The sequence below is a fragment of the Vespula pensylvanica genome, chromosome 4, assembly GCF_014466175.1.
Source record: "Vespula pensylvanica isolate Volc-1 chromosome 4, ASM1446617v1, whole genome shotgun sequence".
NCBI lineage: Eukaryota > Metazoa > Arthropoda > Insecta > Hymenoptera > Vespidae > Vespula > Vespula pensylvanica.
Genome location: NC_057688.1, coordinates 3,944,667 through 3,960,667, shown reverse-complemented (window position 1 = coordinate 3,960,667; position 16,001 = coordinate 3,944,667). Strand labels below are relative to the sequence as shown.

Sequence of the window (16,001 nt, the reverse complement as noted above, 5' to 3'; positions counted from 1 at the left end):
GTTCTCAGAAAAGGTCTACTCCGAAAATTCTTCTTTAATACTTTTCTTCTCTTTTCTATTCTAATCAATAAGTTGGTTTTCTTATTTTTAGTTAGTAGAAGTTTCGGATATCGATATACGTTGTCCGTTGAAAATGGATTAATTGGCACATATCATTTCTACGGTAGGATTTCGATCTCTGTCACGGACGTGAGAAACGTGCGATTAAACGAAAAATATATTAGGAAGAAAATTAAAATATCGTTCGTGAAATATCAACGAGATATTCGAAGATTATCGTATATTAAATAAAAAATGAATTCGATCAATGTCTACCGTATCAATCACGCTATTGAATAACTTTTTCATTTATCAGTTTATGTTCTTTAAAATAGTCGAAAGTAATCGTACTTGGGGGATCCAAAAAATCATCATCCGACACTGTCCGCACATATGTGGGTGTAACACGTAAAGGGAAGGCGTCTAGTACCAGTACGGCTCGTGTCTTCTCGTCAAAGGAGCACGTTGTGCGTCGACGCGCCAAGAACACGGCCTGTACAACTCGGCGCATAAACAAAATTTACTCGACGCCACGCGGCCGTACACGCACGTGCGTTTGTCATATTTCAAAGTCGGCCCGCGAGATTTGCGTAGCCTCGCGGTCGTCTTAGTCGTCATCGCAGTCGTCGTCGTAGTCGTAGCAGCCGACAATTTTGCGCCGTCCAACCATGCTTTGAAGCCTGAGCCAGCGTAAAAACCGAACCGGAGGAGCACCCTTAATGCGTCTTCTCGGAGCTTACAAGAAATATTTGCCAGGCATAATATTTCGAGAGAAGAAAGGACCAACTGAAGATTCATATCGTTGTGTCTGTCGCAGCCGAAAAATCGTTTTTTTTCTCGCTTTTCTCTTTTTCTTTCTTTTTTCTTTTATTATTATTATTAAAATAATGATTGCAAATCAAGCGAACAAAAATTCTGATCGAATTATATAATCATTTAAATTTAATCGATTCTTGTTCATTTTCTTGTAAACAAATGAATTTTAACGAACTTAGAAGATCTATAAATTTATCATAAGATTTAGGATTTGACAAAAGGAATAACGGTAAATTTAATACTAACATATATATCTATTTATCATGGAATTAAACGAACGTGCAAGAAGACAAAAGTGCATGTATACGTTGCGAGACAATATAGAATCGTTTAAAGAAAGATAAAGTCGGTCGACAGGATTATAAGAAAAGACATATTTATTTTACGACTCTATAGTGCTACCGCTACAGGAAACTACAGCAACAAAGAGGAGTGATAGAAAGATGAGTTTAAAGAAAGCACTTTGCCATAAATATAATGGCAAGGGTAAAGAAAATAACGATAAAGAAAGATAATCAGAGTGATAATCGGTTTCTACGAAAAGTAATGATCATTAGGATCGATTTTGTATAGACAAACCATATTCCTTCGAAAGTTTCGGATAAGGAGGATAGATCTCGTACCGTTAGAAAGGATTCGAAACATGGTTGAAATTGAAGTGCGATGCTAGGAAAGCTAGTCCAAGAACGAATATAGGGGTAGTCTCGTTGATTCTCGCGAAGTACTCGGAAATATCAAACGGATCGGCTGTCACGATCGGTTCTCGCGTCTGGATGGTTTCGCTCATACACGAAGACGACGTATCGGCCAAGAGGGTGGGAAAAAGAGAGAGAGAGAATGAGAGAGTGAGAAGAGGAAAGACGAGAGGAGATGTCTTCTGGCGTCTAAGAAGAGACGGGCGTCGCGTTGAAAGCAGACGGCCGAGTGACGAGACGCCGAGAAGACTCGTGTTCGCGTGGGAAACGAGACGTCGTCTCCGATTACGAGTCGCTTCCACGAAATTCTCCGCGAACTCGTGCCAGAGCCTCTGACGTATATCGCGCTTCTACCAATCTCGTGACACTATGATACCGATCCTCCATTAACTCTCTCTCTCTCTCTCTCTGTCTCTCTGTCTCTCTTTCACGAACACTCCGTTGTGATTTCACACAATGCTTTGTTTTTTCTCTATATAATGTCTATGGTGTTAGGAAATTTCTTAACGTATCTATGAACTGTCGAACCCAACAAGAAGATAGCTTCCTATAAAAGTTAGATGTAGCAGAAAAAAATGATGCAGAATGTCGTATTTTTGGCTGAGCAAGGACAAAGTAAAGGAAGACAGGTTGAAATTTGTCGTGGAACGTGCGGATCCATGGAACTTTATTGAAATCTTCGAATGGAAAAGATCTCTGACGTGCGTCAAACGTCAGGAATTATCAGTCGGACTGGTCGGAGAAATCTTCACAAGCCGACGTCGAAAAGGCGAACACAAAGCGTATCATTAGAACTCCCACTTTAATAACGCGATTTCGTAGGATCCGAAGATGGAAGGAGACGATAGAAGAAGAGAAAGGGACGATTCTCCTCTTCGTTCCTCTCTCGTTGGGCATTGTCATTACGGCGATGGTCCCGCGATCATTTCGTTCGAAATAATTAGCGGTCCTGGAGTCTTGTCGTAAGGGAAAAGGCCCGGGGGAGGTCCGAGGGAGCGTAACGATAATAGTAGGGTGTCTGGCCTGATAATTCCGTCGAGGGCCGAGTATAGCCTCGAGCAACGGCCTCTCTCTCTCTCTTTCTCTTTCTGTGTGTGTGTGTGTGTGTGTGTACGTATATATATCCATGAATTAAGCGTAGGAAAACGAGCATGAGAGACGTCATCGGTCCACCCTCCTAGTTGAAATCGTTTCCGCTCAGCTTGCTCGCGAGAAACGAGCCTGTAGTCTTTTCTCCTTCGTCTCTTTTTCGGAAGACCGGCTAACCTTACTTCGGTAACGAGTCCAGGCGCCGCTTAAGTAGAGGCCACGGTGCCGGCTTTTTCGAAATAAAAGTCGAAATTGAGGCTGTCTCAACGATCTCCATCCCCTCTTGCTTTTTCTTTTTCTTTAGCTTTCTTCTTAGCATCCTCCTTTTATTTTTCAATCGGATCTCGCCTCCCACTTAATACCACCGTAACTCGGGCCGATTTATCACGAGAACGAAAGCGCGAGCACGCCATTACCGCCTCCTCCTGAACGATCCTTTCCCGAATCGGAAATGCGAAATAGAGAGGAGCGTCGGAGCTTTCTCGATGCGTTTCGAGCTCTCGAGGAGTGATGTATCGTTCATCCTTTACCGAGTGGATTCGAAACGTATGCGGAACGCATTGATCGACGACCAAACGCCGCCACGGCAGAGCTTTGCATTTTTCAGGGCTTTGCATTTATCACCATCCCTTCTCTTCTTTTCCCCCTCGCTCCCCCAACTCCCTTTTTCTTCCGCTTTTTCTTTGTTCGACGGGTGAACGCGTTTCACGGCTAAGGGGATTGATCTTATGAATCAGCGCGGAGACATCTCGCAGATGCGACGTTCCTTCGAATTTTATATCTTTTTCCTTGCGAAGGATTTCAACGAGTAAATTGGTCACGGTAAACGCGTTATTCTTTTATATCAATGCCTGTCGTTTGATAAAATATACACATCGAGAATACGATAAAATTTGATTAAAGTTCGAAAAATAAAATTAGAAACTGTCTACACGTTTAACGAGTAATTTGACGAATAGGAAATCATATCCCGTTTCCATAATTGGCCGTACCGTACGCCCAAAGGAAGAATAATGCGAGAGGAAAAAGTATTGGAACGAGTACGATGGAGACTAAGGTTTAAAAATACAAAAGAGCCGAGAGCATATAAAGAGAGCACGTCGACTTTTAAATTTGATTCCGGCGTGTACAGACTGAATACGTAAGAGGATCTGCGTTCATACATACGAGACGCGAAAAAACAAAGCAAACTGCGAGTACGTGGAGTGCTCGATATCGGGAATTTCGCGTTTCAACAATGTGTTTTCCTTTTTTCCCCCCTTTAGGTTTAAAAAAATTCGCCTTTCGCTCGGACGTTTATCGTTAACGGCCGAAACATCCTACTTTAACAGTTAATTGATAAAATCTGCAAATGATTTCAAAAGTGTCAAACGCTCGTTGACATAATTCTTTCGGCAGAAAACGATTAATCAACCCTTTTTGAAGAACCCTCGTAAGTTCACGCCTACGAAACCCTAAACGTTTTCATCGTACCTACACGATCGAAACATACTCGGATATTACAATCAAAATGAAAAAAAAAAAGATTATGAAAAACGTCGTTCGAAAGACCGGTTTCTATCGTGAACAAAGTTAAAGATCGCTTTGGGGAGAGATCGTTTGTTTAAAGATACGTCCGTTGAAAATTTTTCGTTGAATTCGTCGGGAGAGACGGGAATGGGATAGGTGTCGAAAGGGTGAGTAGGTAGCGCGTACAGGGTAGAAATCTAAGGATAACGTAGGGAAGAACGGAGGAGAAAAGAGGGAAATATGCGCGGTAATAATAACAACGGGGGATGGAGACGTAGGCAGATATACGAAGCTGCTGGTGCAGCAGAGGCAACTCGGCAAGGGCCTCGTTGCCTCATGTTTAAATCAGCGATAACGAGAAGCTTCGGTGACATATGTCACTGTCGCTGTCAGCCAGCTACACAATCAATATAGTCACCCGCCCTGTCTGTCCGTCCGTCCGCCTGCCAGCTTCGCTCGCTCGCTCGCCTCGCCTCGCTTCGTCCCGCTCCGTCCCGCTTCGTCCCGCCTCGCCTCGCTTCGCTTCGTCTGCCGCTTTTCAACCTTCGCATGCATAGACCGTATTCCATCTGATAATGTATTCGGTACGTGACTTCGTATTCGACAAATACAAGAACCGGGTCCGGCATCGGCATCGGCCACTACCACCTCCTCGTTTCGTATATCCGTCCTCTCATTCGCTCGCCCTATCTTTCTACGCTCGCTACCCGAGCAACTTTGACAAGGGCCAAAAGATGTTTCGCCCGATGTAAAATCGAATCACGTAGCGGTACTTCTTCCTTTTCTTCTTCTTCTTCTTCTTCTTCTTCTACCACTACTTTTTATTCTTCTACTTTCTCTTCTGCTTTCCACCAGGCCGAAAAGCCACTTATATACCAGCTTATTCGAAAATGTTTATGATATTTCCTCTCAATTTTGTCTACTCCCTATTTTTCCTCTATTTATCTCTTGTAACTTTCCGAGATCGCTTGATGCTCGAAAGAATAAAACCGATTTCTTTATGTTTTCGTCGGATTACAAAATCTCGTCTTTTCATACTTGGACGTTTGCCCGAGCAATTCCTCCACAATTGCGTTGGTATTCCTTTAAGGTATATTTTTGTTTGTTTTATTGAGGTTATCAGAATATTTAGGAAGATGGATGAATAGTAATCCTTTTGGGTTATACTTATAATTCATATTCTCTTATTTCAACAGCTTCAAAATTTATTACGAATTATCTCGAAAGAATTTCGAGGGGGGCCTAGTTTTATGACAAAACGAATAAATATTTGAAATAGCTAATATTTCTCTTGCCTTGCGTGACGCGATAGGTTGAAAATTGCTCCATCATTCAGAGATAACCTTTTCGATTCATCATTTTCTTCCGCATTAATCTACCCCTCCAATCACATGCCTTTTATGAATGCTTTCAATATCACGATTTTAATTATCCTCGATTTCGTTTCGCCATCATCACTATTCTATCCTAGCTCAATCTCAAACGAAATAAGGTTTCCACGTTGATCCATGTTGATCGATAATAAATTCTCTACGCACGTTTCGGTTGTCTCCACGAACGGAACGATAAAATCAAAAGTGTCGCCTTGCAAATCGGCTCTCACTATCTCCTGTCACGCTAGGCGTCGCTAAGAAATTAAAAAGTCCATAGAAAAGTTAGCATCTCTCGGTGAATCGTTTTACGATTTCAATCACAAATTGTCGCTTCAGCAACGCCTAGAGGTCGTTGCTTCGATGGAAAAGTTTATGGTGCAAAAGCCTCTTCTTATTTCTTTTCCTTCATCTTGTATGACCGCGTTCTCTGGGTGGTGACGATATGTATATAACGTGGATACCTCCTTGTCATTCCGTACGAAGTTGCCGTGCATAAGAAATAAGGGTGGAAAGAAGAGACCGTCTATGATTTATTGCCTGCCGCAAATTCTGTTTCTCCGCCGTGCACGCCAACTACGTTTGCGTTCATCCATCTTTTTCTCTTTTACGGCTCACCGAACAGGCGGTCCCTTCATCCCCGCTCACCTCTCCTCTTCGTTCAATCTTCTCTCTTACTTTCTTTCTCTTTCTCTCTCTTTCTCTACCTTTTTCTCACTCTCACTCACGCGCTACGTCATTTGCTGTCTTGCTCGCTCACCCTCTTTGTTCCGCGCCATCTCTCAAAGTGACTGACTGCCACCTTTATTATCCGCTTGTCAGCATTTTTACACTTTTATCCTGCGCTCTAGTATCTATTGTCCCGAAACGAATTTGAAGACGTCTGACTTCGTTGAATTATCGTTCGAGAAAAAGAGGAACGACAAAAGCCATGCCGAGGTCGCTCGAAAAGGAATTGCGGTTTAATGCGAGTTCGAAATTCCATGAATGAGGATCATAAATAACAGATTTTCTCGATTGTAATTACAAGTTTTGTTGCAGCTTTCAATGACCGATCGGTTTCTATTCGTTCGAAGACTTACTCGAAGTTCTTAGAGTTCCGGATTTTTCATTTCTGCGCGACTCCATTTTGGTTAGTTCGTTTAAATCTCTCTCCCTCTTTCTTTTTTTAATTATCTTAAATAAATAATACAAATGTGTTTGTACGGTATTCGGGAAGAAAAATATACTCGATCTTAATTTTCGAAATTCCTCAAATCATTACAAAATTTACGACGGATTTAAATTTACGACTACACACTAATTTGTTCTGAAAGGTTTGTTTATTGGTGAAGCTTTCACTGCAACAGAATTCGTCAATAAACGACAGAAAATAGCATTTGCTGATTGTAGTTTGAAGTTTGTAAAAGTGTTTTTAGTGCTTTTGTTGACCACATGTTCAAGGATACGTGACCCATGTCCTAATCTTCGACGACAATATTACGGAACATTGTTATCTTGCTAAAACAAATTTTTCTCTTTACAAAAAGGGAAGCCTCTTTTCGTTCTGCTTTAATTTATTAAGGCTACTTTTATCCTTTTCATGTATCTGACTCAACAGACTTTCGACATTCTCCTGGTAATTTTGCATTTTCGATTTCATATTCATGCAAATCCGAAAAGAATATATTATACTTACAAAGGAAATCGAGCTCTCTAATTCCCCTCCAGCCGATCAAACTGAACAACTAGTTAAATTTATTGAGATTGTTTATTTATTGCAGAAATATATATCTTCGATCAATAGTTAATAAAGGTTATATTCAATATTTAACAAATGAACGATTGTAAAAGGATATTAATGATCATGGATTCAGCAAAAACAAAAATAAGCACAACAAAAATACATAATACGCCATATATGTGCGTGTATCATATTTCCATTATTTTTTTATTGTATCTTTCCATGTATAATATATTAGTATAAAAAAAAAATGATTAATACGAGTGTAACCTAAAGACCGAAGGATAATAAATGTCATAAATTATTACTTACCTACCGTAAGTCATTTTCGAATACTATTGAGATGCAATTTGAATAAATAAGGAAAGAACACATATATAAATTTTCTGAAAGTAAACAGTTTTTGGTAGTAAGAATGATATTCGAATACTATAAAGATATGGAATAATCGGTTTGCACGAGTTCGTTATTGCCACAGTGGTGTGAACAGATCGAAGGAAAGCAGTCCTCCATGGAGGATCGTAACGACGTTCCGAATCGTTACGAAAACATGCGGAGGTATAATTTATTTGGCAACATCGTTTACGCGCGAAACACGCACGTCAGTGGCACGTTTCAGGTCGATTCTTTTGTCGGCGGGCGGTAGCTGCCGACGTTACGGAATCTTCGAACGGGAGTTCTCTCTTTCTCTTTCTATCTGTCTATCTCTCTTTTTCTATCTCTTTCTCTCTCTCTTTTCTCCATCTCTATCTCTGTCTGTTTCTCTCGTTCGCTCGTTCTCAAGAGCGCCGCCGGCGGAGATGAAAGGGAACCGTATTAGCCGTAAACTCATCCGTCAGTGTCAAAACGTCAAAGATCCGCCGTCGTGGCATTAGTGGCGCCGTAACTTCGTTCGACCTCTCTTCTTCCTCCTCTTGCTTCTCTCTAGAACCATTGCCGTTCTCGACTCCGCCATAGGAACGAGACTTACAAGAGGAATTTCCCGTTTTTCTCCTACCAATGATTCGGAGATTCGGATATTACGCGAGATTCAGAGATTTCGGTTGTTTCTCTGTTCGTTGAGATATCGTAGAGTAAGAGAGGTTTCTCCGATTTTATTCCGAGGGAAACTATTCGAGAACGATCAGCATGCATGCAATCCGAACGATTCTCTTTGAAACTGGCTTCGTAGGAGACCAAACAGCTCGATCCGTTCTCACGACCAGATTCTTTTTAAATCCGGTACACTTGTGTATTTATTTTATATTATACTATTCCTTTAAGATTTATTCATTTAAGATTAAAATGATCAATTTTTCATTATTCCAAAATTAACATTTGGAAAGGCTTTGACATGATCGTAAGAATCTCTATCAAAGCAACGGAAGAAATTTACTTCGCGTTGATAAAAAAATTCGTTAAGGTATTCGAGCGTAAAAGTCACGCACGACTCGTCGAAAAGCTCGTTAGGTAGAATCGATGTGGCTGCCAAAGGAAGACGTACCCGATTCGTTTCGAACGTCTGTTCGTTGACAGAAGCGAGGATATATTATAATCGTTAATGACATCCCGAGATCGTTAAAGAATTCCGAGATAAAATATAGACGCCGTGGATACGCAGAGAGCAGCCGTATACGTTTCTCGGATACCGTACGGTTGCGTTCCTCGAGCTAATTATTGTTTACCGGTTGCTACATACTTATGTATGTACGTGTTGCCCTGTACCCGGATGGCGTCATAATTCGTAGCAATTACCACGGTAACGCGGTTCGTACCACTGATCGGTTTATCTCAGCGAAAAGTAAGTAGTCTCACCGTTCGTTCATCCAAACGCGAAACTCATGATAATCAAGGAGAGAGGAAATGACTATACATCCTGCTACCAGCACGGTCAATATCGAATTTTATAATCGTTAAATTTTCTACGCTGCCTGCTAAACGTATAGGTACTCTCGATGAGCTTTATAAAATGCGAGGACCAAACGAAACGAGCTTTCGAGGAGCATAAGTGGTGTACGCGACGCATCGAGCAATCCGATCGGTGTTCCCTTTTTGAACCGTTTATGGATCGTCGAATGTGATCGGGCCGATGACATTTTTGGTTGCGCGTATTCTGTTTCGAGAGGATAGAGAGAGGGTGGGAGGGAGAGGGAGAGAGAGAGAGAGAGAGAGAGAGAGGGAAATGGAGAAAGTTGTTCGATCGTCGTTTCGAATAATTTATTATTTTAGTAACGAATGAACAAAAAATTATAAATCTTTTAATCTCGATGGAATTTTAAACAGATCGTCGATCAGCAGGTAAGATTTTCTGAAAAGATCCAAAATCGAGAAAGTCGATCGTTTGCCGTGATCGATCGAGAGAGCGGATAGACGAGTGAAAAAAGAAAATAAAAAAAGAAAGAAATCGGAGTCCCCTCTTTGAAGTTTCCTTAGCGTGCAAAAAGAACGTGGACGTTAATCGATTTCGATGCAGCAACCATCCAGTCGCGATCGATCGTCCCTCTTGGTAAAATTCATCGGAAGCGATGCGAAAGACGGCGCGAGTTCTTTCGCATCGCGGTAAGTAAGTCCGGAAGCCTGTGAACGTCCTGCAAAACGAAGACAAGAGAATCATCGAAGAATGGCCGCCACCGCTGTTGTGCGTTGGGTTCGTCGCGAAGTTGAGGCGCGCACGGCCCGGGCGATAATTAAAACGCTTTTACAAAACCGTAGGCAAACAGCGCTTAAGTGGCTGTCATTCGTTAGCCTCGGAGCGGGCTGGTAGTCGGTAAGTCGCTGAGCGAGCGATCAATCACTCCGAGACCCTCCCCGCCGACCCATTACATTTCTATTTTGAAAGCTGCTTATTAAGCGGGGCCGGCCGGAGAGACAGACAGGTTTCACGGTATAAAATATCGGGTTGCCGTGGCGGCAGGGACGGTTCCGTGTCGAGGCAGCGCCGTGCCGCATGGAGTTGGTGAGACAAGGACCGAACGAGAAAACGAGTAAGAGAGACCGAGAGAACGATGGAGGGGTTGAGAGAGAGAGAGAGAAAGAGAGAGAGAGAGAGAGAGAGAGAGAGGAAAGCGAGAGAGAGAGAGAGAGAGAGAGAGAGAGAGAGAGAGAGAGAGAGAGTGAGAGCGAGTGAGAGAAGCGGAGGAAGGGGAACGGCTGTAAAAGCGGTGAAATATCAAAGCCGGGATGGGAGCTGTCATCGTCGGGCCAACATCATGGGTGGCGTGTTGAATTAGAATGCCTTCCCACACCCCACGCAGGGCTGAGCCCCACCGCGTTACCCCCACCACCTTCCCCACTCTATGTCCCTCCATTGCCGACGACCGTCGACTGTTCCCTCTCCACTTCCAAGATCTCACTTCCCTACGGAGTGGGGACACTCGACGCGTACATACACAGGTTATGCACCCCTTTATGGTGGGGATAGAAGTGACCTTCCAAACTGCCGCTAGACGGCGCTAGGATCGTCAAGTGCTCCGTTCGACAAGGATTCGACCGACGGCCCCGGCATTATTTTCCTGGATTTTGTACTGTGAACGTCGCTCGCGTCTAAGTCTTATATTCGTGCGAAAGAGAGAGGATCGATCGACGGGCCACCGTATTCCGCTTATACGGTGAGCGAACGTCCACCGATTCGGAAGAGGAGTTACTGTTATCACTGTTGGTTACTTTTAACGTTTCTTGGGCTGTTTTTCATCCCAAGTGTGAAGCTTCCCTGTGTGATTTAGTGCAGTGAATTATCTTTAACAAAGTGCTTAACCCAAATGGTTGTGCTCGAGGAAGGCGGTATGCTGTCTACCGGACACAATCAGTACTTACAGCCGGATTATCTTTCTCCGCTTCCAACCACGGTTAGTAGACATATTCGTGGTGAAAATACAGTTTTCAATCCAACCGGGGAGGTTCGTGGTTACACTATGACGATTTAAAGAGCATTACTCCGTCGCGACGAGCGCGAGCCGACGGATCGCTCGAACCTCCAACGTGTGAATCTCTCGTGGATTTTCATGATACTTTATCAAATGTGTTGAATCTCCTTTCTTCGATATCATAAATTGGAATTCTTGACATGTTTCGACATATTCAAAAATTCTTTACGATGGATTTGGAATTAATTACAATATTATTGTATTTACTTGTTCCTTCATTAATCGATGGAAACAATGAAATTTGATGATAAGAATAGAAACAAAATGAGTGAACATTTGTCTTTATGAATTTTTTAGATCTTTAAATACGGTTCCTACTCTGTAGAAAATGATTCTTTATATTTAGTCGATTTTTTTATAATCTAATATTCCGTAAAATCTTTCTATTCTTGAACAGTCTGCAACGAAAAATTATACGATTTAAATGGCGATTTGATTTTTTGTGCTTTTCGTGAAATATTTTACTTTTTGTAATACTCCTCATTAACTACTTGGTTAAACAAGTTGGTATTTCAATAACAAATTCGAAAGCGATTTTCAACGTAATGTTAAAAAAGTGCGAGATAATTTGGAAAAATTAAATAGTTTATCGGAAAAATGAAGAAGTGATTAGTCGTTCAGTGTCCGACGGCAAGCACTCTTTCGACTCTTCGAATTCTACGACACTTCTTTCTATCTTTAATTTTCTAAATCGACAAAAAAGAAGTAATTTGTCAAGCAAATTAAAATTCTCTCGTAATAAAAGAATAAAAAAAATTATTTGTTCATTATCAGTCTTGTCCAAGGTAGCATTTATAATCTCCAAATCTCCGGTATAGAATTCATTAATTTATCAAAGGTTTTCTTTCTTCGTCTGTGTTATTTTATTTATTGATAAAAAAATAATTGCATATATTTATCTTCACAAATCGAAAATCTTCCTTGTTGAAAGTTCAAGTGATCGTTGACCGAGCCGTCGGACTCGTACGTCGCGATTTGAAAGTAACCGCAAGAAGGTGACCATAAGAAGAAAAAAAGAAGTAAACGTGGGATCACTTTTATTTTACAGTTGGACGCGAAGAAGAGTCCCTTGGCACTTTTGGCACAGACATGCAGTCAAATCGGTGCGGACTCGCCGACAAAGCCACTGGTCTCGCCATTGGAGAAGAGTTCCTCGAAAAGTAACAGCGTCGGTAGTTCGAGTGCTAAATCTCCGCCAGCGGCGAAGTTAGAACGGAGCACGCGAGGCAGTCCGTCGGACAATAAAACACTTGCGTTCAAACCGTACGAGACTAACGTGGTGACGAGAAAGAATACGACGGGACAAGACGAAGGCAGACCGACGTCGAAGGCAAGCGTGCACAGTGTCGGTGGTCAGGAAAATGCGTCGGAAAGTCTGAGCATTAGCGGTAGCAATAACAATAATAATAACAACAACAACAACAACAATAATAATACAGGTGGAAATCTCAATGAGAAGAAGTCAACGTCGTCTTCGTCGTCGGGTAGTCGAACACCCGTCGGCCGGAAGTCAGCCTCGCCGTCGAGTCAAGCGACGGCAGGTTCGTCGAGTAGTATTCTCTCAGCTTCCGATCGTAAGACTCCTGGCGATCGTGAGAAAACCGACGCATCTCCACGAAATAACGGAACGAGTCCTATAATTAGATCGGGCATGGAAATTCTCAGCGGTGGCCATGCAAAGGATGCGGCCGGATTGGCCGCTTATAAGGCATCGATACCTGGTTTTGCTACTGGAAATCCTCTTTGTTGTCCACCTGGACTCGCGGAGAATCCTGCGTTCAGGCCACCGTTCGCCGGTGCTTCGCCATTTTCTCATCATCATGCTGCCGCCGCGGCCGCACTTTTGGGTTATCCAACAACGGCACCTACACCAGGCAACCCATACCTCAGTTACGCTCGAGTAAAGACACCAGCCGGCGGTGAAGCTCTCGTCCCAGTCTGCAAGGATCCCTATTGCACCGGCTGCCAATATAGTGTTCATGGGGCGCAATTAATGATGGGCGCTGGTGCGAGTGCCGGCGGTGCTGCTGGCACCGCCGGTAGTGGTGGAGGAGGTGGTGGTGGTGCCGCGAGTGCCGCGAGTGTCGCCGGCGGAGCCGCATCCGTCTGTCCAAGTGGATGTACCCAGTGCGATCATCAGAAATACGGCCTCGCAATGGCATTGTCTTCGTTAGGTCCAATGCCTCCGCCCTCGCTCGCATACCCTTCCACGCTTACCGGTGGTAGGCCGTACGTGTGCAACTGGATCGCCGGTGACTCCTACTGTGGCAAACGATTTGCAACGTCCGACGAGCTCCTTCAACATCTCCGCAGTCACACGAATCTCGCAGCGGCTGCCGCGGCAGCAGCAGCCGCCGCAGCTGGTGCACCGGAACCTACCAGTCTCCTAGCCAATCCTCATCCCCATCCGCTTCTCTCGCCTTCAGCGGCAGCCCTTCACCGTGCCAGCGGTGCCTCCTATCCCGCGCCATCTCTCAGTCCTCTCGGTGCGAGATATCACCCTTACGGTAAACCACCCACTGCACCTCTACCTGCCTCCCTAGCAGCCTCACCCTATAGCGCCTTCAATGCGCTAGGTCCTTACTACTCGCCTTACGCGATTTACGGACAACGGATCGGTGCTGCTGTTCATCCCTAAATGACCGACTTTTTCGCCAAGGTCTTTCCTTTCTTCTCCACTCACTCTCTTTCTCTACGTTTTTTTTTTTCCTTTTCATTCTTTGTACATAGCGAAGCGTGTATTATACAGATCCTATTTAAGCGATCCTTTTCCGAGAGAGATTTCTCGTCTCTCTCGTTTTTCTCTAAATATATATGTATATAAATATATAAATATGAGTCTATAAATATAAATATATAAATACATGAATATAAATATAAATATATATATGTGTAAATTAAAAAAAAAAATAATTAAAGTCTATGAAATGTCATCATTGGCGGTTTAACATTATGCACATCACGAGGTATCACCGTTATATTATGCTCGGAGAGTACGCCGCGAGAATGTGCGTTTTTCGAGCCGCTTCGACGTGATTCTTTGGATTCTTGCGTCCGTCGTAGCGAGAGGAGTGTTTGTGTGCGTCTACCTGTGTCCAATTGTGAACGATCTTCTTCGAGTCAATGTGGTTTGCGCCGGTGTTTCGAACATACAGATAAACTGTGATAATGTTGCGTTTTTTTTTGTTCGTAGAAGCGAAATAGAAAGAGTGAGAGAAAAAGAAAAAGAGATAAGACATGAAACAGCATCTTGTTTGAGCTTTTCTCGATATCCTCGAAAGCGCGAAAGTGAATCGTTCGCCTTTGCAAGAGATCGTCGCAAAGCATGTCGGATCGGTCGTAATAATCGCATCAGAGCTATGAAAAAAGAGAGAGAGAGAGAGAGAGAGAGAAAGAAAGAAAATAGTTTAGGTATCTTTCGAACCTGTAAATATCTCTTGTAAAACATCGTTGAGTTTCCACAGCGCTTTAATAAAAAAGATATTCGTAGAATCAAAAGTTGCAGTGTGTCTATGTGTACCTGTTTACGGTGCACGGTATTACGTACTTGTGTGTACGTGCATTTTGTCTACAAGGATGCCTCAAATTCTCTCCCTTCCTATGGAATTTCGATCATTCACTGATCGACACCGATCTCTCTTCTTCCCGTATGTATATCTTCATACATCGAGTACATGTAGCAAAGCTTGCCATATATAAACGGCGAGCATGCCGCAATTCTCCTTTTCTTCCATTGGCGCAACATCCAACTTGGAATTCAGTTTTCACGTCTTACCATAAATTGCGTATCTCCTCTACGTTGCACCGTTAAAGCTTCTTCAAGTATATAGATATATACCTATAGGTAAATATGTGTCTCTGTGTGCGTGTGTGTATAAGCTTAACTTTAAAATATCGTCGCTTTTACTAGAAAAGGAGAGGAGAGGATACTTTGAAAAATTGACGTTAAGAGCTACTACTACCCAAAAGTTTCGCGTGTCGAATAGAATGAATGTTAAGGGACCAAGAGAATTTCAAAGTTATGTTTGTATATATATAAACACACACACACACACACATATATATATATACAAATCTTGCGAGTATTCGATACGTTAAGTCATCCTATTCTTATCTCTATCCTTGAAAACCATCCTAAGTTTCTTTTATTCTTTAGTAACGTCGTTTTAGAAGCTTAGAATTTTCCATGAGACGACTAAACGTGGGCGCTGCGTGAAACTGTTTGCCTATGCTGAAAAAGGAAGAAGGGAGAATAAAGTGGTGCGTGAATGCGTATCTGTATGTGAGAGAAAGAGAGAGAGGGGGAAAGAGAAAGATAGTCTTTCTACTCTGGGTGCTCTTGGTAGCTATACGCACACACACAAACGAATTTTCTCGCTCGTTTGTCCATCCCCGGTTGCTGTTGGCTACACCCAAGAGAGTGAATTTATTTCTTTCATTACGAGACCGAAAAGCGAGTGTGAGAGAGAAAAAGAGAGGGTTCTCGGATATCGGAGCTGCAAGGCAGCTCGCATAAATCTGCGGCCTAGAGTCCGAACGGAGTGCAGCTCCGCGAGTTTCTCGTGAAAACAGAGAGGAAGAAGAGGAAAATAGAGTGGTTGACTTCGAAGGGAACGCTCGCGTGTTAACTTTATTCTTGTGCAACATCGTTCATGATACTTTAGTTAACTTTTACATATATATATATACACATAGAACAGATTAATGAGTTTTGGCTTAAATTAACTTATCCATTTTTATGTTCGTATTTTATAAAAAAAAAAAAAAAAAAAAAAAAAAAATTCATTTATCGTAAATTTCATGTTTTATTATTATATATAGATTTTCATTTAATATTATTATTTATTAACAAATGAAT

At 42.5% G+C, this 16,001-nt stretch overlaps 1 protein-coding gene across 1 annotated transcript; it reads left to right on the top strand.

The window, feature by feature from the left end:
* The first annotated feature begins 10,313 nt into the window (after positions 1–10,313).
* On the top strand, positions 10,314–14,641 carry LOC122628256 (zinc finger protein Noc-like). Its single transcript, XM_043810347.1, has 2 exons — positions 10,314–11,065; positions 12,192–14,641. Exons 1-2 carry the CDS (start codon positions 10,979–10,981, stop codon positions 13,779–13,781), a joined length of 1,677 nt encoding a protein of 558 aa, XP_043666282.1. The 5' UTR covers positions 10,314–10,978; the 3' UTR covers positions 13,782–14,641.
* The last annotated feature ends 1,360 nt before the right edge of the window (positions 14,642–16,001 follow it).

Excerpts from the sequence above, each read along its gene's own strand:
- LOC122628256 (XM_043810347.1), top strand. The coding sequence starts at position 10,979 with ATGGTTGTGCTCGAGGAAGGCGGTATGCTGTCTACCGGACACAATCAG. Across the intron at positions 11,066-12,191 it reads TTTCTCCGCTTCCAACCACG|TTGGACGCGAAGAAGAGTCC; the intron begins GTTAGTAGACAT and ends TTTATTTTACAG.